The sequence below is a fragment of the Symphodus melops genome (genome assembly GCF_947650265.1).
Source record: "Symphodus melops genome assembly, chromosome: 3".
In the NCBI taxonomy this organism is placed as follows: domain Eukaryota; kingdom Metazoa; phylum Chordata; class Actinopteri; order Labriformes; family Labridae; genus Symphodus; species Symphodus melops.
The window spans coordinates 2,428,330-2,454,039 of NC_136693.1; the positions used below are offsets into that span (position 1 = coordinate 2,428,330).

Here is a 25,710-nt window from a genome sequence, read left to right on the forward strand (position 1 = left end):
AGAGAGAGAGAGAGAGATTTTGGTGGTACAGCAACTTAATGATACAACAGTGTCAGTCATAGCAGCTGCTCGATCTGATTGGCTGAAGTGGTTTGTAATGTTTTTTTTCTAAACTGAACTATTGGCATAGAAAAAATATCCCACTGATATAATATTCAGTAAAAAAAAACACAATGCTACTAATAATCACTTTGTGAATAGTAAGACATCCTAATGGTTGTGATTCCTTCACATTGTAAACACGGGTTCGACACATTCATCAGGCACAAGACGTCTACATGTAATTCAAAACGCTCTGAATGCAATCATATCATTCAGAGATATTCAGAGAGGGATTTTCACCGACTCGATCGGGTGCATGAAAAGGTCAAAAAGCTCCAGCGACACTCTCAGACTCTCTGAAGATCAACTTTATTAACAATCAGGCCGACGCGACTGACGACATCATTTTTAACAGTCTGAGCAGGAGAAATAAAAAACTCCACACAATGAAACAAAATATCACAGATTACTGAAGAATAAAAGAGACGACATAAACACCGAGCCTCAGTCAACATGCATCTTCACCTCGACCCTTTACGGATCCACTTGATACAGACACCTTCCCTGGGGAAATCTTCAGAGGAGAATCAAAAGTCCAAAGGTACGGGAACAGCCTGCGAGTGAAAGTGTGTGTGAAGGTGTGTATGTGTCTGTTGCTGTCAGGGTCAGAGAATGACAGCTTCCCTCCGGCACAGTCCAGATGCACTCGGATCCCTCCGAGGCCGCCCTCTCACTGACAGAACAACGTGTTCATCCGGCGGGGCGTACGCTCTGTATTCATCGAAAATAAACTCTACTTTCCATAATCCACTGGACGCGTCGACCTTACCCGCCTGCGGACTTCTCACACACGGCCACTTCCCAGCTACTGTTCTGTCCAACCTTGACGACCCAGCTGTGAGTCCCTGAATTAAAACCCTCAGAGCCAGAACAGTGCCGGAAAAAGGAGGCGCCCTCTTCTGGATTCTCAGGAAGCTGCCGCTGGTCTCCTTTTCTCACACCGCTCAGATCTTCAGACAGGACGAGACCTGGACCAGCAGTGTTTGGGTCCAGAATCACAGCGGTGTAGGAGACCATCTCCTTCATCTTATTCCAGATGTTGAAGCTCAGGTTGCCCAGGTGTTTGGCCACATCGATGAGCGCTCCCGAGGGAAGCTGTGGATCCTCCAGCAGGGGGCACTGCTGGAGTCTCACCCCTGCAGCCTTGTAGTTGTTTAAAAACGAGAGGTCTGCAGCTCTCAGCTCCTCCTCCGTGGTTCTGATCGTGTCTGAAAGAGCTGCGATCCCTCTGCTCAGAGATTCAATCTCCCTCTTTATCCTCTGACTCTTCAGCTCATTTTCCTTCCTCACTGCGGAGATTCTAGCCTCCTCTTCCTCTTCTAAAAAACGGCGAAGCGTCTCAAACTGCTTCCTTATCTGCCTCTCCGTGTTCGCAGCCTGGGCCTCGATGTGCTTTCTTGTTTGGCTCCATTTGTTTCGGACTTTTTTAAAGTGCTTCAGTTCGTTCGTTAAGGGCTTCAGGGACTCCTGGAGCTCACTCCTAAGATCTTGAGCTGCTTCGTCGACGGGTTTGAACGTGTGGCCGGCGTGTCTTTTAGAGTCTCTGCAGACGAGACACGCCGGCTGCTGATGATCCAGACAGAAGAGTCGGAGTTTCTCCGAGTGCAGACTGCAGAGAGCCTCCGAGTCTGATGAAGCTCTCTGATCTCTGCGCACCGTAAAGGCCTCGCACAGGTTCTTCAACACCAGGTTACAAGAAGGCTCAGACTTCGAAGATCTTCTCTGACAGAGTGGACACTGCTTGGTGCGCTTCTCTCTCCACCATCTCTGCAGACAGTCTTTGCAAAAGCTGTGGCTACACGACAGGACGACAGGATGTTTGAAGATGTCGTGGCAAACAGAACAACACAGATCGTCCTCCAAACAAGAGGCCATTTTTCCTCTCAGAGAATCAAAACAAACAAGCAGAGAAGTCAAACTAGTCCGGCGGTTCCACTTCCTCCTCCACAGAGTTTCCTGGATCTTACTTTCACTTTGACACGTGTTACTTTTAAAGCTCTCTCCAGCCTGCAGTCAGTAACAGCTTGAAGGCATTTACTCCCAGTCTGCCGAAGTCGTCTCTTCTATTTCTTACGGTGAAAGTTTTCCTCCATGTGTGTGTGTGTAGATTATTTCCTGGTGTGTACTGTAGTGGTGTGTCATCTACAGGGCGGAGCTTTGTTGGACTGTCTGGTCATGATGGGAAGTTCAGCTCTTTTCAGAGAGTCGGCTCTCTTGGCCAAAGACTCCCAAACGACTCTTCATTCAGGATCTATTGTAGCCTCATTTTTTTGGCTTAACTTTGAATGGTTTGAGAAGCCGTTTAACTGCCTCATTCTGGGCATTTATTATGTTAACAAAAAAGCCGTTCTTCTTAATATTAGTAATTGTAACTTTTGAATTGCACAAATAGAAAAATTCAAATACAAAAAACTGCAAAGAAATCCACGGAGCAGAAACAGAGTCACTCATCTGCTGTCTCTCTCACATGCCGCCTTGCTGGCCAATCAAATCAAAGCTCTACCATGAGCAGAGCTGGAGCTAACCCACGCAGCCACATCATGACACATCGCCGCTGTCTGGTTTATATTTGTCCGACAGCAGAGTCGATGAAGTTGGATTCGGGTGTCAACGTTGTTTTGTTGGATTTTAAAAACAGACGGGTTTGCAGAGTTCAAAGCAGCGCAGGTGTGTTTCTCATTTCCCTCCTGACGCGGTTGTCGTGGTAACGCCCAGCGCTCCTCTTAGCGCCCCGCTCTTTGCTTCAACGCACGAAGCTGCCGTGTAACGTGAAGACGCAAAAAAGACAACGGCGTCTTCCCCCACCCAAACACGGTCTAAAGTCTGAGGCGCTGCTTGTCAGCAGGAAAGGCAGCTTGGGGCCCCCAGACCAGTAGGGCCCCCCCCCCAACGGCTGACAAACTTTAAACCAAAGCATTGCCTCAAAATGTGCATATTTTCCAGTGACAGTCGGAAAGTTGATACTGGACGCTGGTTGGACGTATTTGTGAACAGGAAAACAAACTCTGGCATGCTGGATGGTCCTGGTCTGCACCTGAAGGTCCAGGGTCACATGAGTTCATGTGGGCTAATTTCCTCAGAATGAATGGTCTACATTTTGATCATAAACAAAGTGTGCCATTGTGAATGAAACACAATGAATTCTTCTGTCAGCGACTCGGCTAATTGTTCCCCATTAGAGGTTTTTAAGTCTCGCTGCAGATGAATACCTCGCAGTAGAACTGTGTGTTGTTTCTCTTTCCATGATTATCATCCAAGAGCCGTAACAAACCAACACAAGGAACACCTGCTGGTCATCTGCTGTCTCAGTTTGACAAGAAAACCAGAAGCCAGCTGTCGACAGTTTGCACCACAGATCACTTTACTGTGTTTTCTCTATTTTCATACTGATTTCTTTTTGTCCTTAAAAGTCTGATTTGTGACTTTCAGAGTGGATGTCCAGCACATGTGTGCTGTCACACCTCGGGATCAGGCTGTTGAACTGGGCCGAGTTAGAATCCAACATGGCTGCCACGTGCATCAACCATTCAAGGTTCAAAGTTTACTTTATTGGCAATTCCAAAATCTGTCAGACATTACGTTTCCCCCCCTCCCCACGGTGCAATGTAGATAAAATAAGGTAAACAATAATAATAATAAATAAATAAATAAATAAATAAATAAATAATAAAATAATATTAAATAAAATGAGGTAAAATAAGATAAATAATATTTACACTAATAAAATCTAAATGTGCAATAAGTACAAAGTTAAATAAAATGGAATCTAAAACCAGATTTGAGAAAAACTTAAAGCTGTAACTATAATTTTTATTCGCCGCTTGCTCCTCTTTTTGTGTGATGAAATCAATGATCAATGATCACACCGATCAGTTCTTTCTGTGAACATGTTGTCATTTTATTTTTGTGCACAAGCTGTCACAAAGTGTGTCGATATCGTCTGGTATTAGCAAGCAAAACAAAAGTACTCCCACATGTGTCCATGTTGCTTTTACGGCTTGCAGCTGAAACACGCTCAGGTACACTGTACGTGTGTGTGTGTGTGTGTGTGTGTGTGTAGTGTGTCTCAATAACAGAGTGTGAAACTGAATTTCCCTTCATGGGATTAAAAGAGCACATCATCATCTTCTTCTTATAAGCTGCTTTGTTTGTCTGAGTCAGACCTGATCTCCATCCCTTCACTTCAATGAGATCTCTTTGTGTCCATATTAACCTCTAAATCATCCTCAAACTATCCGCTTGCAGCCATTTATTAAACTCCTGCAGCGTCTCAACATAAGGTCATCTCGGTTGTAAAAATGGGGAACCTACTGAATCACAGCAGGGAGGTCAGCAGAGGTGACGCAGAGTCACGATGACTCCAGCTCTGACCTTTTCACTTGTGTCACTGATACAATCCGATGCTCTTTATAGACTGAAGAAGGGGAAAATGTTATTCACATGTTTTACCTGTGTGTGACTTATTTCATCTACAACAGGTTTGCACAATGTGGCATTGTGCGGCTAACCCTACCCTATTGGTATTTAGCTCTCATGTTTCCTTTAAATTATAAAACCTGTAAACTGTGAAATCTAGAACATACATCTTTACTATTTTAATGCTAGAGGATTTAAGGCCTGATTGTTTTGGTCCCAATTTTAAAATTACATTTAAAAATTGTCTCGTGTGTCGCCAATATAGACGTCATCATTGTTCGTTCTCAGCTTTTTGTAAAATATGTTGATTTCATATATTGGGAATATGAATAAAAGAGATCAGTGTTGGGCTCTGGTGTTGGGAGCTCCTGAGCTCCTTTTAGGTCACTTTGGCTCGTTGGTGGACGGCCTGCCTGAACAACCAAGACCAGAACTGTGACCCTGACCCAGAGTGCTTCAAGACCGAGTGAAGACCATAAGAGACCTCTTCCCTTGAGGAGCAGCAGGGGTCGGTGGTATATTGGCCCCACTGGAAATTATATTGGCGGCCCCGTGTGTCACCAGAACAGGTTAAGAATAAAATAGATTTTAAGTCTGAAAACATCAGCTGAGAATTTAAAGTGTCTGCCGGCGGTGTCAGGAAGTGTCACAAGCTCGGATGTTTTCAAACATGTCTGTGCATTTTGTCATCAGTGTGACTCTGCGTCGATGTCACAGAAAGAAACCACTTAACCCTCCTTCCAGGCCGACAGCCAGAGGGGATTATAGATATCAGATGACTGAAATCTACTCCGCCATGTCTGTCCAGCTCATCTGCTGCTGTGAAGACTTTTGTCTCGTACAGATGATCTAAGACTGAAGAACATCCCTGTAGTGAGGTACAAACAGGGGCGGAGTGGGATGATGATTCAGGCCGGTCCATCCTGTGAGTGTGTAGACTAATCTGGTCCCGTCGCCTTCATGTCACATAGATGGAGCATTTTGCACCTTTCCTTTTCTTGTGACCCTGCTCACAGCACGCCAAATAGATCATCAGGCTATCGGTAAATGTCCACAATGCTTGACCTGCTGCCAGGCAAAGAGTCAGAGGGTTATTCCTGCCTCATGTGACATTTGTACTGCCTTTGACCCGCCTACAGTCTAACCAGCCTGAACCAAACCTCAGTGACACACTGAGCTTCAGATTTCACCTCACATACTCCTCAGTCATTCAGGAAGGTCACGCTCTTTTGCAGCCTCGCCCTGAATCATACCCGACAGGTGACCCAGGACATGAGCAGAGAGACTCTTAAAAGTTCATGTTATTAAACGTTTTCAACCCGGACGGCACAAAACAGCCATTTTCAGTTCACTAAGTCTCGAACATTTTTGTCCTGTCCTCACGCAGGAGGGCGGCACGATGTGGAGAAAGTGTCAGACTAGCTTTCAAGAAGCTTTGCAGGTGATAGGACATGTAATAAAGAATATCAAAGAGATGCACAGACGCATTAGATTGTGTGAAATAGTGTAAAATTAATAAAACAAGCTCTGCTAGTAAAGCGGTGAAGTGTTGTTTACAATGTGAGTTTTTCAATTTGCAGCTGTGAAGCATTTAAGGTTTGAATGATAACCTAATTTTTCATTCAAAATTTGACATTCATTATGTAAAAAAAAAAAAAGGAGTCAATTTTATCTGAAATGATTTCATCATAACACTGGAAGTCGTGAAATCCCTCAAATAACTTCTCTGTAAATAATGAAATATTTGGCTATTTTTTTCAGGGCGTCACTCACCCGGGAGGGCAGCTACATCCGGCCACGCAGGGCTCGTGTGTGGAGCAGGTGAGGTTGAGCAGGTACGATTCACAGGTCCGCTCGCAGGCCACGCCCCTTCCTGACGAGAAGCCGTCCTCTCCCTCTGAGCAGTTCTGGTAGAGCTGACCGGCCGGACACAACCTGTCTGAAGGAGGAAGGAGAAACACAGAGGTCAGAAAATGATGTCTCACTGTGAGACCCCAACATGAAACCAAGAAGTCCCCAGACCCGTGCAGAGCTGGCTAAACACTGAAGCTACAGTGTCCACCACATGCAGAGCTGGCTAAACACTGAAGCTACAGTGTCCACCACATGCAGAGCTGGCTAAACACTGAAGCTACAGTGTCCACCACATGCAGAGCTGGCTAAACACTGAAGCTGCAGTGTCCACCACATGCAGAGCTGGCTAAACACTGAAGCTACAGTGTCCACCACATGCAGAGCTGGCTAAACACTGAAGCTGCAGTGTCCACCACATGCAGAGCTGGCTAAACACTGAAGCTACAGTGTCCACCACATGCAGAGCTGGCTAAACACTGAAGCTGCAGTGTCCACCACATGCAGAGCTGGCTAAACACTGAAGCTGCAGTGTCCACCACATGCAGAGCTGGCTAAACACTGAAGCTACAGTGTCCACCACATGCAGCGCTGTGTAAGCGTCCACTCTAGGGAGGAGGGGGCGGAGCCAGACAGCTCTCTGATTGTTTAGAATTTAGACTGCAGTACCCATGTTAGCCACTAGGTGGTCAGAGTTAAAGACTGCTCCTTTAATGTAACGTGGTGAACATGACATTTTGTAATCAGCGTGTAAAATGAAAAAAACGTGTGTGATTAAAGTGACTCACCACCGTCTGTCGTCTGGGAGACCAGTTTACCGTTCAGACAGATTCTGCAGAAGAAGAAGACGATGAGCACGATGCATCGGACAGTGTTTATCTCACTTTTTATTTCTTTGTCTTTAGTATTTGTCCTTGTTCTGGCACCAGTGTTTAAACACTACCAAACACTATGTCTGTGTTTCGTTATGACGTATGTGCTCATCAGGTCTACACGTGGCATTATGGTGGAGTTGGAGATGGAGGAGAAGATCTTACTGAACACCTGCTGAAGTCATGATCACATCTCCAGGCTCGTAATCCGCTCCGAGGAAACTGCAGGGACAGTCGCTCCTGGGAGAGGTGGACAAAAACACAACCCGTCCAATCGAACACGCGTGGAAACCAGCGAGACTTTATGTCCAAACGTCTTCAGAAAGCTCCTTGATACTTACACGCCAGGCAGGCTGGGTGATGTAAACCCAACAGGCCTGAGTTTGTGTCATTGTTGTGTCAAGATTTATGTTAAAGAGGGCTTTGTGTTACCTTAAACAGAGTATTAGAGGTAAGGGGAGAGGGGGCAGATAAGCAGGCTTAAAGAGGTGAAGATGTCCACCACCAAACCTCCTTTAAAAATCATCCCATGATAAAACATAACACGCATAAATAACACGTGTTAGCATCGAAGGCTGAAATCTTTGCGTCTATAAACCAGCGCCACACATCGTCCTCTGTGCTACGACTTCTTTCTCACTGGTTATCAGATATCTGTGTCGTCCCCAGACCGAGCGGGAATGAAAGGGGGGTTTCACGGTGAATTCCTCGATGTAACTCTATCACATGTTAAGTGAGGCACCGCGCCGGCACTAGGATGTAAAAAACCTGGGACATTTAAGAGGAATTAAGCCGCACGTCTTCCAGGGGGCCGAGCGGCCTGAAAGGGAGAGCACAATTAGCGAGGTCCTCCGGTTCTGTAACGTCTGCGGGGGGAAGATACGAGGCTTTCCACTTAAAGGCTGACCTAAACTCCAGAGGAAATACAAATATCACTTAGAGAGGATCTGCTTCTTCAGCTCCTTTTACACTTCAACTGGCTGCAAACCGACAACATGGCAGCACGCAAACCTAAAGCTGCATCCACGAACAACAAAATCACTGATTGCAGATTGTCTTATAATTTCTTTTTTTTTTTTGCTAAAACAACAAAGAAGTCTTTTCAGATTCCTCCAACTCACAAAAGTGGAATAATATTAAATTTTAAAGAAATTCCAAGTTATTGTGTTAAGTAAAATATCTCCTTTGTTGTGCTTTTATTTGAGGTGTAAACAACACAGCTCTCAGGACGCCAGTGGCTGAGTGGTTAGAGCGCCCAATGAGAGGACGCTGCAATCCTGGCGAGCTCAAATCTGACTTCACTCCCTCTCTCCTTGATTTCTAACCGTCCAACATATGTCTCTACAATGACAGTGTGAAACCCCCCCGTCAGCCTTACCTGTGCACGCAGGCGTGCGTTCGATGGTTGTAGAAGGATCCCAGGGGGCAGACGCAGCCCTCCTCACACTCCTCCCCACAGTGCTGCGGGACGGAGAGGGCGGAGCAGCGGCGCTGGCAGGACGACACGCAGGTCCCGTACTCCATCGTCGGAGGACAGGTGAGCGCTGCACGGAGAGTGACGGAGATTCTGATTTAATAAAAACTATCTCGAGAGGGGGGGGGGGATCTCACATCGTATGTAAGAAGGCATACGATGTCAAAAAGCATGATATGTCGGTGTTGTAAAACGCTGAACGCTCACCACAGTCAGGTATCTGCGGTCGAAAGTCGATGATGACGGAGAATCTGCGGCAGTGGCGAGCGTAGTGCGCGAGCGCCGAGCAGAGGCACGGGGTCCCACACTTACAGGTGTCGGAGCGACACTGCTGATGGAAGGAGGTCGGAGCGAGGTACTCGTGGCAGGCAGAGAACAGATCCTGGTTCATGACGTCGCACATCTCCGAGGCGTAGGTCACTGGAGAGAAGGAAGAGCAGGTCTTTGTGTTTTATCAGAACTAACCCTGAATGCTAAACGGTGCATCACAGAATAGTAAAGACTGTTAATAAATGTATTGCATATAGATCAATCCTGTGGTTTCGTGGTTAACTTCTTTGGCTGAAGAAACAGGAGACACTCACCGGCTTGCTGGTGTGTGTCGCAGGGGTCGAGCTGCGGCGTGCTCAGGCTGGGCGAGCAGGCTGACGACACTCTCCAGGCGTTTCCAAACAGATGAGGAGTGCTTTCAATCATCCCTGACGGAGATCTGCGAGACAACGCGAGGAGTCAGAGATAGGACACAACGAGCGAAACGTAGAAATGATCGACCTCCCTGCAAACGCCTCATCCACCCTTCTTCTCCTGGGCTTTTTTTTTTCTCTATAACTTGTGTCAATTTCATGAGGCTACTGTCCCTTTAAGACGCAAAAAAACACAACAGAACAGGAGTCACTGATGAAAGGAGCCACGCCCCTCACCTGCACGCACAAGGCCCCATGACACCAGAAGTGGACTTCAGCTCATGTCTCAGGCAGCGGTCAGTAAACTCACAGTATAAACTCCGTCATCGGTGACGAGCTTTGAGTTTGAGCTAGAGCGAGCAAGAGGTAGAGAACGAGCAGGGAGACAAGGAGGCGTGTGATTGGTTCATCAGATTGGGACCTCGTGGCAGACATTGGTCGAAGTTTTTACAGACTAACAACTCCTAGAGAGGATGGATTTTCTTCGTTTCTTTTCTGTCAGGACCTAAAAACAATTTCAAACAAAAATCTTAAAAAGTGGATCCGGAGGAAAATGACCAACCCGGCCTTTAAGGCCGAACACGAAGGAGCTGCTCAGAAAGTTTCTGGCAAACTGAGCTCCAGTTTTCCTTCTTACAGCGAACGATGTATATCCATTTACAGCTGTTAGACAACATCCGCCCTCCATGGTCGGCCATTACAGTACCGTACAGTGGAGCCCCTATTCCGCTAACAGTAAATTCCTTGTTGAAGTGGCGTGTCCAGTTGGGCGCTCATCTGGCCCGCCTTAAAGAGCCGATCAGAGAGCGAGGCTTTTGATGCCGAGCCGCCCGGCCAGTGTGCATTACAAAGAGAGAGAGAGCACTTCTCCATCACCTCCCTCTCCGCCTCTGAAACAGGAACACGCTCACTTTCTCTGTCGCCGCAGCGAGGGCTAACGGAGGGCGCGGGAGGGGTCAAAGGTCAGCCAGAGCACACTTACAGGAAGTCATCTTGGATGTTGCCGTTGAAGGTGCCGCACAGCCCCACCGTGTCGTCCTTCCACAGCTCGTCGGCCTGCAGGTAGAGACGAAACTCCTTCCAGCTGTACTGCAGACGCAAGCCGAACGCCGTCCTCACCTGCAGGAACAACGACGACAACTCCTGGATGTGGAAAACGTCTGTCGGAGGAGAGCAGGAGGACACTTAGACTTTTCGAGTGGGGGAAGGCCCTGAAGTCAAATAATGATTTACTTTGAAAAGAAAACATCTGAGACAAGATGAGACGAGACGGGATGAGACGATTAGTGATGTGATGAGATAAAAGTGAAGGATTGATGTTTTTCTTCAGTGTCAGTTTCACTTCTCATTATTCTCCATCTGTTTGTCCCAGATCATAAAGAACTGTCAGGTTAAGACTTGTGTCAAATTCCTTCAGGAACAAATATATCAGATCATTCTCACAATATTTACAAGACGTTGAAAAGGGCCGCTGATTCAATCGACAGGATGCTGCATTCATGACACTGGTCTGAAAACGGGAGTAATACTCAGAGGGAGGCAGCACAAACGCTAACCCATTAAACCATTGAGAAGCATTCTGTTCAATAGCATAGCATGTCATTTAATCCATCTCTGCCATGAGCGCTGAATGAAGTCTGGCGCTGGATGTGAGCAACGTTAGACATGCTAAAAGGTGAGGGTGTTACCGTCAGAATAAGGCAGAGAGATGCGGTACTGTCCAGCCATGAAGACCTCTCCGACGTGACTCAGAGTGATCTCCGTTCTGGGATCCTCGTCGATCACCAGGTTGACTGATTGGATGCACGCTCCATCTAAATTCTGCAACGGAGACGAAACAGTCGGATTTAGCACGCTGGCATGTTCTCAAACAGCAGCCGAGCAGACACACACACACACACACACACACACAAACACACACACACACACACACACACACTGCCTGCTCAGTGCTGATGATGAACTCTGCAGGATAAGAAAGTCAGATCCTCAAGAAAAAATATTCAAATCACAGTCCTGCTTGTTTTTTTATTCTTTCACCCGAATGAAAAGAGTAACACCTCTAAGACGTGGAGATCAACCTGAGAGTCGCTGACCTTAACGCCAAACTGAAGAATTTATTAGCCCCCTAGAGGCTAATATTTGTATTGCTACACAAAACAAAAACAAACAAAAAAACAGAAGAAGCTTGTTAAGTTTCAACAGATGTCGAACAGATTTAAAAAGTCTTTTTTTTCCTGACAGCCAGCAGGGGGCGACTCTGCTGGTTGCACATGGAAGTCCACTTGTATGCAACCAGATGAGAGGCTAAAGCTGCCTCAGTTAGCGTTTGACTCTTGAGGTAAATGTCCAGTTTCAAGTGTTCTGACAGACAACGTGATTTCTACTGAAAGTAAATCAGTGTTTGGTGATTTATGATCTCCATGATGCAACGGAGATAGAGGTGTTCAAATAAATGATAGATGGACGTGAGCTTGTAGTGGAGTCTTGCCCAAGGACACATCGTACGTGTGGCTGCAGGAGCTGGGGATCGAACCCCCGACCCTCCGGTTGAGAGATCCACAGACACAGATATGACAATGAATACTGAAACTTTTTTTTTTTTAATGAAAAGATGGCAGACTTGCGAAGCGTTTGAAAAACTGGACTGGAGTTCGTCTCTCGACGTGAGACGAGTTGTTGTGATAAATTAAAAGTGAGGAAGCCTGTGTGTGTCGCTGACAGTAAGCGATCCGCCTCTATGAATCATCTCTTTCACAACAGAGAGGTTTTTATCAGCCCCCTCCCTCCTTCCCTCTTTCTCATCATTCACCTCCTGTTTTCGCATAACCTCCTCTCTGTCCAGGTCCCCCCCCCCCACCCCTCTGAAAGCCCCTCTACACCTCCCTCCTCACTACAAAGCCGTCCACAGCTCTGTCAGTCACGACTGATAAGGTAATCCTGTTCACTTGGCTGTTAGAGGTTCAGGGCCTCTGCTCCGATGAGTGGGACATCTTATATCTCGCCTCCACCCCTTCATCGCCCCTCAAAGGCTGCTGGGAAACCCAAGGCTTGTCGGGAGGGGAGGGGAGGGGAAGGGGGGGGTCAGTCTTTTCTTTTCATGTCGATTATCTGCCACAGTTTGATCGAGACATTTCCTCAGAGGCTTTTAGAGCATCAGCAGAACTGACCTGGACTCTGCAGGAGATTACTGAGCGCTTAAACTACCATATGATCTCCGTGACAGACGAGTGGCCTAAACCCCCGTGAGGTGACAAAGCAGGGCGGTTTGATGCAGAGGGGGGAAAGTGTTTCCCAAAAGTCACGCCTGAATGTGGAGGGGATGTTTGGTTTGTTTTGTTTTTTTGTGCAAAATAACAAGTATGACTCACCGCTCCACACGGGGCGTTCTGGATGGTGACCGTGAACTTCCCTGAGTTTCGGCTTTTGGCGAGGACGTACTGACACGTAGCAGGGAAGGTGAAGATCCGGCCGTCAAAGGATTGGAAATACATGTCACCAGTCACAGAGCACTCGCCTGCAGAGAGCGAGAGAGAGAGAGAGAGAGAGAGAGAGAGAGAGAGAGAAATTCTAATTTCACCAGAAAGAAGAAACGTTTCAAAACAATTTCCGCCATTTTACAGATATCAATATGTACAGTCAGGAACATGTTGTTGCATTAATTTAGACTATGACAACAGTGTTTGTTTGTTTTTGTTTTTAAATCTCCTCCAATCACAGTGCTGGGTTTGATATAACCTGCAGAAAGACACAAACCTGGGCAGCTGTACTCGGTGCAATTCCACACTCCACCCTCGCATGTGCTGAAACAGAAAGCAGAGACGGTCACACACAAACACACACACACACACACACACACACACACACACACACAAACAGGTGGGGACATTAAAGGCCGAGTTAATCTGATAGAAACTGGACACACTGAGTCCAGGTGGTCAGATCTGAGAAGATTAAAAGAAGTGCACTATCATGTTTTCATACATGTTGAGCAACACGTGTCCAACCAGGAATCACTTCACCATCCAAAGGACGGAAGATAATTATGCTGGAAAACGTCTTTAAACACATAAATCAAAACTGTTTCTTCAGCCACAGATGTAAAGAATTCACTTATTACAGATTTCATGGATGGGGTGAAAAGGGACCTGATCATGTGCCAATATTTATGTATATACGACGATGCAAAAGTACTTAGAAAATACGCTCTGTGCTGGAAACTGTGCTCAGAGTATAATAAACTATTGTTGCTTTCACACCTGCAGAAATCTCCTGAAAAACTCCTGATATTTGCAGGACGAGCTGTTTATGTGAACAGAGACCTCGAGCCGATGAGAGGGGGAGTGACGTTGGAATAATGTTTCTGCAGCACAGTGCATAGACTGCATGCACGTGACCGCTACGATCTCCGTGCAGGTAATTAAACGGCTGCATTATGTGCATGTTGTTCTCTGCTCTTTTTTTAATCTGGTAGTCCTTTGAACTAAACGTAGCTTTGACATAAAGGCAAACATTCTCATTATAGCATCGTATAGCGGACTGTGTTGCGCCGTCCTTTACATCCGCGTCTTTTTTTTTTTTCCAACACGTCTCACCTCGTGAGACCCCCCCCCCCCCCCCTCTTGTCTGACAGGGATGGTCTCCCACTGTGAGGAGCATTATGTGAACAGCCGTGTCAGGGGGATCAGTCAGCTGTAGCTCAGTCTGTCGGGACTTGGGTTGGTCACCGGTTCAAGTCCCTACAGACCAAAATATGGAAGTTGGTCTGGTGAGGTGCCCTTGAGCAAGGCACTAAACCCCCACAAGCTCAAGCTTCCAGTAGGGTCGGTGGTCACACTTTATAAAGCATATAAAATAAATAAAAATATCTATCTTTTCTGTGTTTTATAATCTGAAAAACTGGTGAAAATTACTCACCAGTTGTTGCATTCCTCCTGCAGCGTCTGTCCAGACGGGTAAAACATGCCGTGATACTCACAGGGACAGTCGGAGGGCGTCACACAGCCGCCGTCCTCGTAGATCAGACCTGTGGCGAGACCATTTAAATAATCTGGGGTTGAAAATACAATGAAACACTTAAAATGGAAGAGACTGGATTTTAAGAATAAATAGGAGGTTGTGCTTCAAGGTCAGAGGGAGACAGAAGCCTTGTTAAAAACGGTATTCTCTATAAGTCTTCAATGCTTTATAGAGCTTATGACACAGTTGTTGAGCATGAGTAGAAACTCACCATCCGGACAGTAGCATCCATCCAAACAGGCCAGCTTGCTGTCGATGCAGGTCCGCTCCAGGTTGCAGGTCTCTGGGCAGCAGCTGATGCATTCTCTGTAGTGCAGACCTGAAGGACACTGCTTCGCTGGGCGCAACAAGGGAAACACGACACACGTCAAACATGTCCCACTGAAAACACTGAGACTCTGAGTCGTGCAATGAAGCTCAAAAAGTACACACAAACTACATGTGGAAATCTTTTTCAAAGAGTTCAATCAACACAAGTAAACATGTGATCATAACAATGAGCATGTTTTAAGATAACACTCTTACATGTATAAAATATCTGATACTGATTCAGTGGTTTGTTCGATTATACTGACAAATCTGAGACTCATTTTTTACGTTGTGATGCCATAACCTGTTTTTAAGCTCGCTTAAGTTCGCACTGTTATTTCTGCAAGTCAACTACGTCTGTATTTAGATTTAATCGAGTGCGACCTCTTTAACTGGACTCTATAGTTTAGTGTTTGGTTTGTGCACCCCCATGTGTGGGGACTGTAGTCCGGACTGATCAGGTTCGGATCCAGCCTGTGGCTCCCTTCCCACTCTCTCTCTCTCTCTCTCTCTCTCTCTCTTTTTCTCTCTCTCTCTCTCTTTTTCTCTCCGAAAAAGCGCAAAACTCAACCTTAAAAAAATCTAAATCTGTCTACTAATACTCTCTGTGAATGTAAAGTTTGTGAAGTGAATTAAATTAGTGATGTACATGGAGGCATGAGGTCGTAGTTTTCACTTAGCGTTTCATGACTCAAATATAAACATGTGATAAACTACAGTATTTCCTTCTCTATCTCCGGTGTTTGTTTTTATTTGTCTTCATCAATGAACGCTCTACGTTTCTGTTGTTTGGTTTGAGCGGAAGCATCCCGCTCTTTCTGACCTCTGTGTGCGGCGTTCGGCCTCGAACACCTGGAGAAACGTACCACACTGAGGAATGTGCTGCCTCCAGTCGTGCAGTGGGTGGTCAGCGTGGGCACAGGCCCGGGCGTACTCGCTGAACACCTGGCATACCACTTCACCGTTGGGACCCGACCTTCAAGAGAGAAACAAACAGAGACGGAGTCTTTGAGTGGAGCCAGGAGAGGCGTGGCCTCTGAGACAGGTACTGACCAGACTGTACGAGTCAAACACAGAACCGCCAACCTGCTGAGCGTCGAACACGAGAGGAAACAAGCGCTGATGTTTGATGATAAACTACTCTGACTAGAGTCCATTTAAATGCTGTAAAGGTTTGTTCTCATCTGACAGGGTGAAAGTGTCTCTGAGCACACTCGACTGTTTTGTTTTCAGCTTCAGAGTTAGCAGAAACAGATTGCTCGAGCTAATGTTACTCACAGAAAGAGGGCACGTTCAGGATCACGGACCTGAGCCACACATCCGAGAGAGAAACAAGAAAAGTGCTTCTTTGTGTCAATGAACTAAAACCCAAGAAACCTCTCTCACACCTGAAGTTACCAGGTGTATTCTGAGATGTCCATGTGTGCTTTTGGCCACAACTCAGAGGACACACTGAGTCACCGTGACATACAGTGACTCAATCATACTTCACAAACTCTGTGATAAACTCTGGCACAGTCTTGAAGTTGAATCCTAGTGAAGTTCTTCTTGTTGTCTCCAAATCCAGTCGGGCCAAGTCTGACATTTTCTCCATATCAATCGATCACTCCACAGTCCCTCCTCCCTCCTCCCCTCTAGGAGTCATTCTCCACAGGATGCTTTAAAGCTCACATCAATTATATCCCCTTGTCCACCTGTGTCTGTATCTAAATGGTTGCCCTAACGATGACCATGAAAGTCACGGTACCAGATTTTCTTTAGACCTCTTGGACGGGGCATCTTAAGTAAAGTTCACTTTAGCCTCATGTGAGAAACCAAATAGTCAACTTCAGATTTTTCTTCTTTCTGTCTTAGATGTACAAATAGGTGCGTGAAAAACTTGATAAATTTCGGTAACTTCGGTGCTGGTTCAGCTTCACGATGCTCAGGAACAAACTCCTCGCCCCATTGGTCCCCAGGGTCTACGCCAAGCTACGGCCTATTGGTGCATGTTTTTTTCCATTCTCTTTTCCCCATAATATTTGTCTCCCTTTACTGTCCAACATGTCATCTTATGGACACCGCTGAGGTCATTCATGGTCGTCAATGGATTTAGCCAATAAGGACTTTGGTTACAAAAAGCCTTAATGCATCAGATGCGTTGATAAAAATAACACAGTGTATATCAACAGGCTGGTTTAAATCTGTTTGTCTCACATGCACAAGTCGTTGGAGCAGCTGGCCATGTAGGACAGCGGGCTGACAAAGTCATGGCAGCTCTGAAAAGGCGGATCCAGCAGCATGGCACACACCTCCTCCACTTTCTGCAGCAGGAAAACACACAGAGAAAGTATTGGATCGAATTCATTTGTTTTAGTACATTGTTGTTTTCTCGGATTGGGAAAGGGGCGTTTGTTTTACGAGTCATCTCACCAGGAGGACATGAGCCTCAACGGCAGCACAAGGTGACGGGAAGCCTGAGGGCACCATGGGACACTGCGCCTGATGTGGCTCCGCCTCCACCCAGCTGTCCCCAAACATTTCTATCTCCTGAGTCAGCACACCTGAGAGAGAGAGACAGAAACGTACTGATTAATCCACTGATGGAAAGTGAGAGGTTTTCACTTCAAGTCCAGCAGCTTCTAAGGAGCTAGAATCCTTCCTCCACTTTGTCCTCGGTACTCTTTGTTGGGCCCACGTTTAGCCGGACTCACCATAACTGGTCTTTAGGTCGTCCTGGACGTCAGCGTTGAAATTGCCACACAGGCCGCAGGTTCTGCCCACAAACTCTGGGCTGAGTTTGATATAGACGGAGCCGCTGCTTCCCTCCCAGGCCAGCGTGAAGCCGTGCTGCTGAGTTACCAGGACATACTGAGAGATCTGCTCCAGCTGCAGGTCATGGATGTGAGCAGGCAGCTGGAGACTGAAGACAGAGACAGTAAATCTACCATGAAAAAGACAAAACAAGCAAACCGTCTTCTTTTTATGGATACACAGCATCAGGATATCCTACTGACCTCTGGCCCTTGAAGGTTACATCAGTAGCGTGCAGCCGAACCTCGCCCTCCCATGGGAGGAAGAGACTGACAGATCGTTGGCAGGTGTAAGGTGCAACGCTGCAGCTCGGGTCATTGTGGACCTGCAAAAAGAAACGTGTACATGGAAATACATTCTTATAGACAGGTTAAAAAAAAAGACCGCAGACTTATTGACATCACAAAGGGCAGTAGCCCCTCCCCCAGGTGGGTGACACTCCCACAGCTAGGTGTTTGTTCTGCCCTCTGAGTCTGCCTTCTCACCGTAAACAATAGGACATGGAGCGAGAAAGCAGCGAGTACACCCGAGCCCTTCCAGAGAGGGGGCGTGGTCAGACACAACTCATTTACATATTTAAAGCTACAGACACAAAAACAGCCTGTTCTGAGCAGGGCTGAAATAGAGGGGTTTATAGACATGATCAAACACAGGATCAGAGTGGATTTACAACCACACACTTCACACACATGTTGAAGAGGAGCTCTGAGGCTTATTTAAGCTGGTTGATAAGGAGGAGAATATTTGACTTGACTGAGTAAGACATAGACTCTTTCTTATTCTTTGGCAAAGTGAAAATGTTTCTGCTAAAAAGAAAAAAAGATGATTCTAGCTTTAGTTCTGCACTTTTATATCTTATTTTTGTTTCGAGTATGTTTTTGGTCTTTTTGCTGATAAAATTGTTGAACCGTGTGGATCTTTTCATGTTCACAGTTTTCTCTTTTTTTTTCCCATACACAGATACAGTATCCATCTGCTGCCCGTTCAGGGGAACAATGTCTCGGTCTGTTGCAGATGCTTTCAAGGCATTCTGAGTAATTGCAGTATTTAATGGTAATTGACTCTAATAACCAGATAGCTTTCACTAATCTTCAGAGCAAATCTTCTCCTCGGGCTGAGACTAGCCTTGGCACAAGTCAGAAAAGAGAAGGCGTTTTATAAAGCAGAACGCTGCAGAGTCCAGACTTCAAGTTACAGACTGGAACTTTCTGGGCAGCTTCTGGTTTGAAGGGTCGAGTTGAGTCTGAGCCTACCTGGATGATGATGCTGGCCTGGGTGGTTTCCTCACAGTCCCTCAGCAGAGTGTACGTGCATCGACCAGGGAAATAGTAGTAAAGTCCATCAAACGTCTCATAGTTGTACTGACCCCACGACCTGCACGTCATCTCCCTTTCAAAGCCCGGGTTTGGAACTGAGGATGCAGAAAAGGATCGGAAAAGGGTAAAAATTACCCATCACATAGTTTGATTTGAATAATCATTTAAAACCTGAGTATAAAATGTATAAATGAGACTAAAGTTTTAAGCTCCTTGCAACCCAAGAAGACATCTGAGATTAGATGCCTATGAGTCAAGGTTGAGGTCAAAGGGTGATCTGTGAGTTCATTTCAGCGCTGGAACCGTCTTTCACTTCTTCCATCGCTCAGAAGACTGTTCCTCCTTTTAAATCCAGCCTTAACGATTATTTTTACAGATTACCCTTTTCAGCTGACCAGAGCTCTGGTGTGCTGTTTAGGGTCACTTCTGATTGTTTTAAATTGCTTCTGTAAAGCACCTGTCTTGAAAAGTTCTCTACAAATAAAGTACTATTTTATTTGAATGGGATAAGAGTTGATGATGATTGGTTTTCATATTCAAATAGACCCAAATAGACTTTGAAAAGTGAACAGTCTGGTGTGTGGTTTACCTGTCTGACATCTGTGTCCGGTGGCCTGATACAGGCTGCAGTCACACAACTCTGACTGAACACAATGTCCTCCGTTCAGGCATGGAAACACACAACGCCCCGCTGGGGAAAAACAAACAAACAAACAATTACGAGATGTTTGTCAGACTAGAAGACTGAAATATGAGGCAGGAGAGTGAAGCTTACACCGAGGACACTCCTATCAATTATAAAGATCTGCAAGTCACACTTTTAAGTGAAAGTCTCCATCTGTCTACCCCGCCCCCACCTGTCAGGACCCAGGTAGAGCCATAGGCAGATGTTATGGTCATTGAACGCGCCACCAAACACCAAATGATGGGTCCTCATCGTGCATTAACACCATCTGCTTAGTGACTTGTCTACCCAGTCAGCCATGTCCCACACAAGCACAGGTACAGGTGGTTTGTGTATGGGGGGGGGGGGGGGACTGGGAGTGTAAATGAACAAGACAAAAATGACTTTTCCTTCAGGTTTCTCTTCTGGTGTAACAAGAGTTCATCGTTTAATATCATTGAAGACAGAACAAGTTAGGTCTTCAGTCTTTGAAAAAAAGAATGGTAGCAAAGTTTGTGTAATAAACTCAATGCCACTGCAGATACAGCTGACAGAAATTAATAATCAATGTTGGTAGGTTGGTTCCCTTATATCTTTTGTCCTGATCTTCGAGAAATGATTTGGTAAATGGGTTTATTTTCCTTTGTTGTTAAGAGTGAGATAAGAGATCAAAACCATTCTCATGGCTGTGCAAGATAAAGCAAGACATAGGATACTAAAAGACCGATTCATCATGAAGGCCAGAGGCATGTGAGGCTTCATACAAAGTGAAAAATAAACCCCACACAGCATACTGCTTAAATGAATCTCTTGTTCAGTTCTTGTCTTGCATTACGTGAAAAGAATGAACAAACCATAGAGTTTGTTTAAAAATTTCTTTGTACCCAACAATTTGACATTACAAACATATGAACCTTCATAAACCTACCTGGAAACCTTCGAAACGTCTTCAGGGCTTCCTTCGCCTGCCTGGTGAGGACTGAGATATTGACTGGACGCTCATCAGCTCCACTGAATGTGTTTCCTGTGGATCCTCGTGAAGACAGGTTTGACTGTACTGAGCCAGTCAGCCATTGGATAGATGGCGTTGGATTTGATTGGTTATGTGATGTAACGCTGGATGATATGTGATGTGATGCTAATGAACTATTTTTGGATTGATTAGCTTGTATTGAAGTTGTTGGTGTAGAAAAAGAAAGTGCTGAGTTTGGTGTTTCTGAGTTGGTTATTGACTGGTTTATCTGTGATTGGCTGGATGATGACTGGCCAGATTTTGTGGTACTCTCAGTTATACGGTGAGATACAGGATTGGCTAGCATGTCATTGACTGGTGAGTGATTGCCTTGCACTTCTTTGCTATGTGATTTGCTGGATTTTTCCTTGCTGGTTAAAGACTTGCTAGCTGGTGCTGAACTGGTTGGTGATTTGCTAATGTGTGATTGTTGGGGTGTTGGTGATTTCTTGGCTTGCTCAGTATTGGATGGTGTTTGGCTGGCTGTTTTTGTTGCGCCAAATTGTTCTCTTGTTGATGCCTTGCTAATTGGTGATTTGCTGGATTGGGTTGTTGTACTTGCTGATTGGTGGGCTGGTAAAGTAGAAGTGGTTGGTAAACGGCTAGTTGGTTCTGTGCTGGCTGGTGAATACTTGGATGTGACTTGGCTAGGTGATGATTGGCTCGATGGTGTTGTAGTGGTTGGAGACAGGCTGGTTGGTGTTGTGCTCGCTTGTGATGGCCTGGTGGTGGTTGAGCTAGCTGATGATGGGTCTGTTGGTGGTGTACTGACTTTAGCTTGGTTGGATTTGTCAGGTCTAGCAGACGGTTGGTTGACTGGAGTTGTGGTGGTTGGATGTTGGTTGGGGTGTATTGTGCTTCCTGGTAACTGGCTTAGTTCTGCTACAGTTCTTGGTGTTGTGCTGGTTGTTAAATGACTGGATGTTGCCGGGCTAGTTGATGATTGGCTGTCTTGGTCTATGTTTGTTGTTGTTTGGCCTAATTGAGTTGTGCTGCCTGCTGATTGGCTTGTTGGTGTTGTGCTGGTTGGTGATTGATCAGATATTGCTAAGCTTGTTGGTGTCTGGCCTGCCTGTTTCGTGAGGTTTGATGATTGGCTTTCTTGCGCTTTTCTCGTTGGTGACTGATTGGATGTCACTAAGCTTGTTGGTGATTGGCTCGCTGGTTTTGTGGTGCCTAGTGAATGGCTTGCTGATGTTGTGCTGGTTGGTAAATGACTTGATGGTACTGAGCTATTTGATAATTGGCTAGATGTTTTTGTACCGCTCTGTGATTGGCTGGTCCTCGCGTTATTGCCTGGTGATTGTTTTGATGGTTCTAGGTTTGTGGATGAATGTCCAACTGGTGTTTTGGGTGTTGCTGTGTGGGTGGTTGGTGAGTTGCTAGTTTGTGTCTTACTCGGTTTAGATTGACTGGGAGTCTCTGCCTCAGTTAGTGGTTGGCTGTGTGGTGCTATGGTTGTTGGCAATTGGTTGGAGAGTGTTGTGCTTTCTGTTGATTGTTCTGTTTGCTTTGTACTGGATAGTGATTTACTGGATGCTAAAGCGCTAGTTGGTAAATGACTGGCTAACGCTGTGGTTGCTGTTGATTGGTTAGATGGTTCTGTCTCAGTTGGCGTTGCTTTATTTTGCAATTTGCTAGTTTGTGCTGTGCTGCCTGATGATTGGCTGGATGAAGGTGGTGCCGTTTGACGAGATAGTGTTGTAGTTGAATGGGATCGGTAAGGGCTCAGGGTCCGCGATGAAGTCGTTGTCCTCTCTGTGCTGGTGGACATCTGGTTGGTCACATTGATCCAGCTGACCAGTAAATGATTGGAGGGAGATGTGCTGGTTTCTGATGCAACAGCTTCTGTCTGAAGATCCTTTAAAGGGAGAGACCATATCAGCAGGTTGCAACCTTTCATTCATGCAGCCATAATCAGATGAAATCTCTTAATATTTCACAGCCTCTTCCAGTCTAATGTATCGAATCTGATCATTCTCATACTTGGCTATGACATTGTTTGGCAAAGAGAGTGCAGAGTCAGTAAATCCAGCTAAATCCTTAACTCAGTCTGATTCTTTTAACTACTTTCATGACTTTAATATTATATCAAGCACAATCTGAAAAACTGGCTTAGCTATCAAGTGACAGTTTAATTAAGATGTGATTGGAATATTGGAGACCGAAAGCTTAAACAATTCTACATTTGTTTTCGGGCAAACATTCCTCTCAGAATTACGCTGGTTGTTGCCAAACCAGAGTCCAGACGGATGAGGATGAAACCGAGGCAGCGCTGGGAAAAGAAGAGGCATGAGAGAAAAGAGCTGTCATCCAGTCTTCATTAACAACTCCTCTGTGACTTCCAACTCAGCTTTCCCATCCAGGTTGACAACCCCACCCTCTCCTCCGCCTTCCCCCCCCCCCCTTGTATTTTTCCCCTTTCAGATGATCTTTAGTAACAGTAACAAGGTGATGTTTATCAACCATCTTGCTGAACTAAAAAATTAGAAGTTTTACCGTTTCCCATACGACGCTACTGATATCAAAATCCGACTAAGTAGATGAAAACTTTGAGAATAAAAGTAAACATCTTGTTTTTCGGTATGAACATTTTATCACGCCATCGGAAGATTTTGTTCGGTCAGGATTGGATACAAAGCAGAGAAGTAGAGCAGCTTTGGTTGAAAATATCAGCATTATTGTCGGACATTGAAGTTGGACATTGTTTCTACACTTAAAGCTCCCCGGGATACCTGAGCTCTCGAGCCAAAGCTTTCATCTCAAATAGCAGGGACAAAGGAGAAGAGAAGAGGGGGAATGAATGGTGTTTCACTACGAATTATTAATCCCTGATCAGTATCAAGAGATATCGAGACTGAGCAGGTCAAACATGAAAACAACCAGCGCTTTGACCCAGGTGTCACGATGGTACGAGTGACGTTTACAGCATTCGTGTCGTTTAGAGATCTGACATGAGATAGACCTCGTCTCTATAACCTGCGACCTGCAACCTGTGCTACTAATTGCTTTGTATGTTTGCTAACTCGGACAGTTTGGACCGGATTCTCACGCCTCTCTGAGCCAAAGGGAAACAGCACAAAAGGAATGACCACATTCAGGCTGATGGAGGCTGTGATATAGGAAGAGTGAGACAACAGAGCAGCTACTGTATATTCCTGCTGGGACTCCCCTCACATGGCTGTTTCCGAGTAACAAAATGTCACCGTGGGGCGTTTTCCTTTGACATACTTCAGCAGTAAACAACAAGTATTTTCAGTCATTATCTTTACGTGTCATTGAGGTTGAGTTCCAGCTTGACCTCCTGGGATATTTGTACAGAAATTGGCTTTTCAGGACTTAAGATATGTGTTTTTGTTTGATGAAAAGATGCACTGTGTTTGGACTGAACAAAACCAGAAAGCATCTATTAAAAAAATCACGAAAAAAAAATATTCTAGATTCACGAAATTGACAAAATCTGTAAAGCAAGGGCTGCCAGGATAATAGTTTTTAAAAAATCCTGTTGACAAAGTGCAGATGTATCTTACATGCTTTCTTCTATATTTACATCATCATCCTTATTTATGTGACACTGTATTGTATGTGTTCCTTTAAATGTTGTTAAATCCTGAACTCTTAGCAGATGGACGCTAGTAATGGGAATACTGGGAGAGCAGGTATAAAGGTAAGAATAAAAACCCGTCAGATGATGTTTTGTTCATTTCTCTTCTCTGTGTTTTGGTGTGAGCGCTGCAGATCTTTTTTGGGGAGGGGGGATCTCTGGTGAGTGTGTTTGTCGCCTGAAGCAGCTCCATCAGCATCAGTGATCAATGCGGCTGCCTACCTGCCCTCCCTGGGAAGCGGTGTCCCATTTCTGCTGCTTTATCCTTCTGCTCCCGCTGCTGGGACAGAGAGAACAAGGAGAGGTTTGTTCCTGCTGCAGCTTTTACCCCCTGACACCACAAACCCACCACCGACCGACCGACCGACCGACCGACCGGGAACCAACCAAACCATTAAAAAATAAATAATGTCAAAAAGAAGAAAAAGAAAAATATCCATCAGCGTAATCGTCTGCTCAATGAATTAATACTACAGTCATTTAAAACATCACTTTAATCAGATTTCTCAGCCAACTGATTTGATGGTTTGTGTAAAAAAAATTAAAATGTTTAAAGTCAAAGATGACTAATTTTAAGACCAGCAGTCCCAAAATACTGTTTTACTTTACTGTCATAGAGAAACAAAAAGATGTTTTTATATTTAATTTTTTTTTACCGAATTTTCACTTTTTATTTTATTTTACTTTTTCCAAAAAAAAGAGCTGATGAATGGTTACTAATCGTCCAATAATTTTAAACCTAGATTTGATAAAACATGCTTTAAATATTTACTGTAATTATTAATGTTCTAACTGATTTATTCAAGCTAATTAATAAAATAAACACAATTAAAAACACATTTTAATGCACATGATGTGAAATAAAAACCATGATACATTCTGCCTTCTATTGCTGCTGTGAAAGAACTCACCTATTCAATTTATCCAAATCAGGATGGTTCACTCTCTCAATCCCCCAGGATAGATGCGCTGAAAACGAGACAATATAAAGTTGGAATAAATGAATAAATCTAGATTTGATGCTAATAAAAAGAAAATTGCTAAATCTAGAGGTAGACAAGGGAGAAATTTAGAGCTGTCAAATTAGCACAGTGAAAGGTCATTAAGTTTTTATAACAATCAATTACAAAACACTTAAAACCCCTTTTTCCCCTTCTGTGCTATAATTCAGAACTCCTCTGGTATTGATCCGTGGTTTAAACATCAGATCAGAGTAATGTGTGTGTGTGTGTGTGTGTGTGTGTGTGTGTGTGTGTGTGTGTGTGTGTGTGTGTGTGTGTGTGTGTGTGTGTGTGTGTGTCAGAGATGACTCACCTTGATAGATGAGGATAAAATACAAAGATAATAAATGCAAAAGCCTTTTCCAGCTCCGTCTTAAATGGGGATCCATTCGTGTTTCGCGGATCCGCAGTCAGTCGCGTTTGGACAGCATCACCTGCTCCGGCTGGACTCCCGCTGCTCCCTGCGCTGCTCCATCCGGCTCTCCTCCGCGAGCGGCCCTCCGCGCGCCTCAAGAGCCGCCGCACCTGCTCATTAGCATAAAATATGCGCAGGTGGGCGCGCGTTAGAGGAAGAACGGGGCCAAACACACCCAT

The 25,710-nt window shown here is 45.2% G+C and overlaps 2 protein-coding genes across 2 annotated transcripts in view; both read right to left on the reverse strand.

Annotated features, from left to right (window-relative positions):
* otog (otogelin) overlaps positions 1 to 25,710 on the reverse strand; it is a gene marked incomplete at its 5' end in the record, with an annotated part of 47,696 nt that extends 21,986 nt beyond the window's left edge. Inside the window, 21 exons of the mRNA XM_079340341.1 lie at positions 6,292 to 6,457; positions 7,158 to 7,201; positions 7,407 to 7,481; positions 8,620 to 8,785; positions 8,923 to 9,135; positions 9,300 to 9,424; positions 10,381 to 10,558; positions 11,087 to 11,219; positions 12,770 to 12,915; positions 13,155 to 13,201; positions 14,316 to 14,424; positions 14,629 to 14,754; positions 15,593 to 15,702; positions 16,923 to 17,029; positions 17,139 to 17,269; positions 17,420 to 17,628; positions 17,723 to 17,844; positions 18,773 to 18,930; positions 19,425 to 19,526; positions 20,428 to 20,523; positions 25,551 to 25,710. Coding sequence (XP_079196467.1) covers positions 6,292 to 6,457; positions 7,158 to 7,201; positions 7,407 to 7,481; positions 8,620 to 8,785; positions 8,923 to 9,135; positions 9,300 to 9,424; positions 10,381 to 10,558; positions 11,087 to 11,219; positions 12,770 to 12,915; positions 13,155 to 13,201; positions 14,316 to 14,424; positions 14,629 to 14,754; positions 15,593 to 15,702; positions 16,923 to 17,029; positions 17,139 to 17,269; positions 17,420 to 17,628; positions 17,723 to 17,844; positions 18,773 to 18,930; positions 19,425 to 19,526; positions 20,428 to 20,523; positions 25,551 to 25,710 — 2,723 coding nt within the window. The remainder of the gene's footprint in view (positions 1 to 6,291; positions 6,458 to 7,157; positions 7,202 to 7,406; positions 7,482 to 8,619; positions 8,786 to 8,922; positions 9,136 to 9,299; positions 9,425 to 10,380; positions 10,559 to 11,086; positions 11,220 to 12,769; positions 12,916 to 13,154; positions 13,202 to 14,315; positions 14,425 to 14,628; positions 14,755 to 15,592; positions 15,703 to 16,922; positions 17,030 to 17,138; positions 17,270 to 17,419; positions 17,629 to 17,722; positions 17,845 to 18,772; positions 18,931 to 19,424; positions 19,527 to 20,427; positions 20,524 to 25,550) is intronic.
* LOC306820919 (E3 ubiquitin-protein ligase TRIM35-like) lies at positions 636 to 2,194 on the reverse strand. The gene has a single exon (XM_079338999.1). It carries the CDS (start codon positions 1,975 to 1,977, stop codon positions 868 to 870), a length of 1,110 nt encoding a protein of 369 aa, XP_079195125.1. The 5' UTR covers positions 1,978 to 2,194; the 3' UTR covers positions 636 to 867.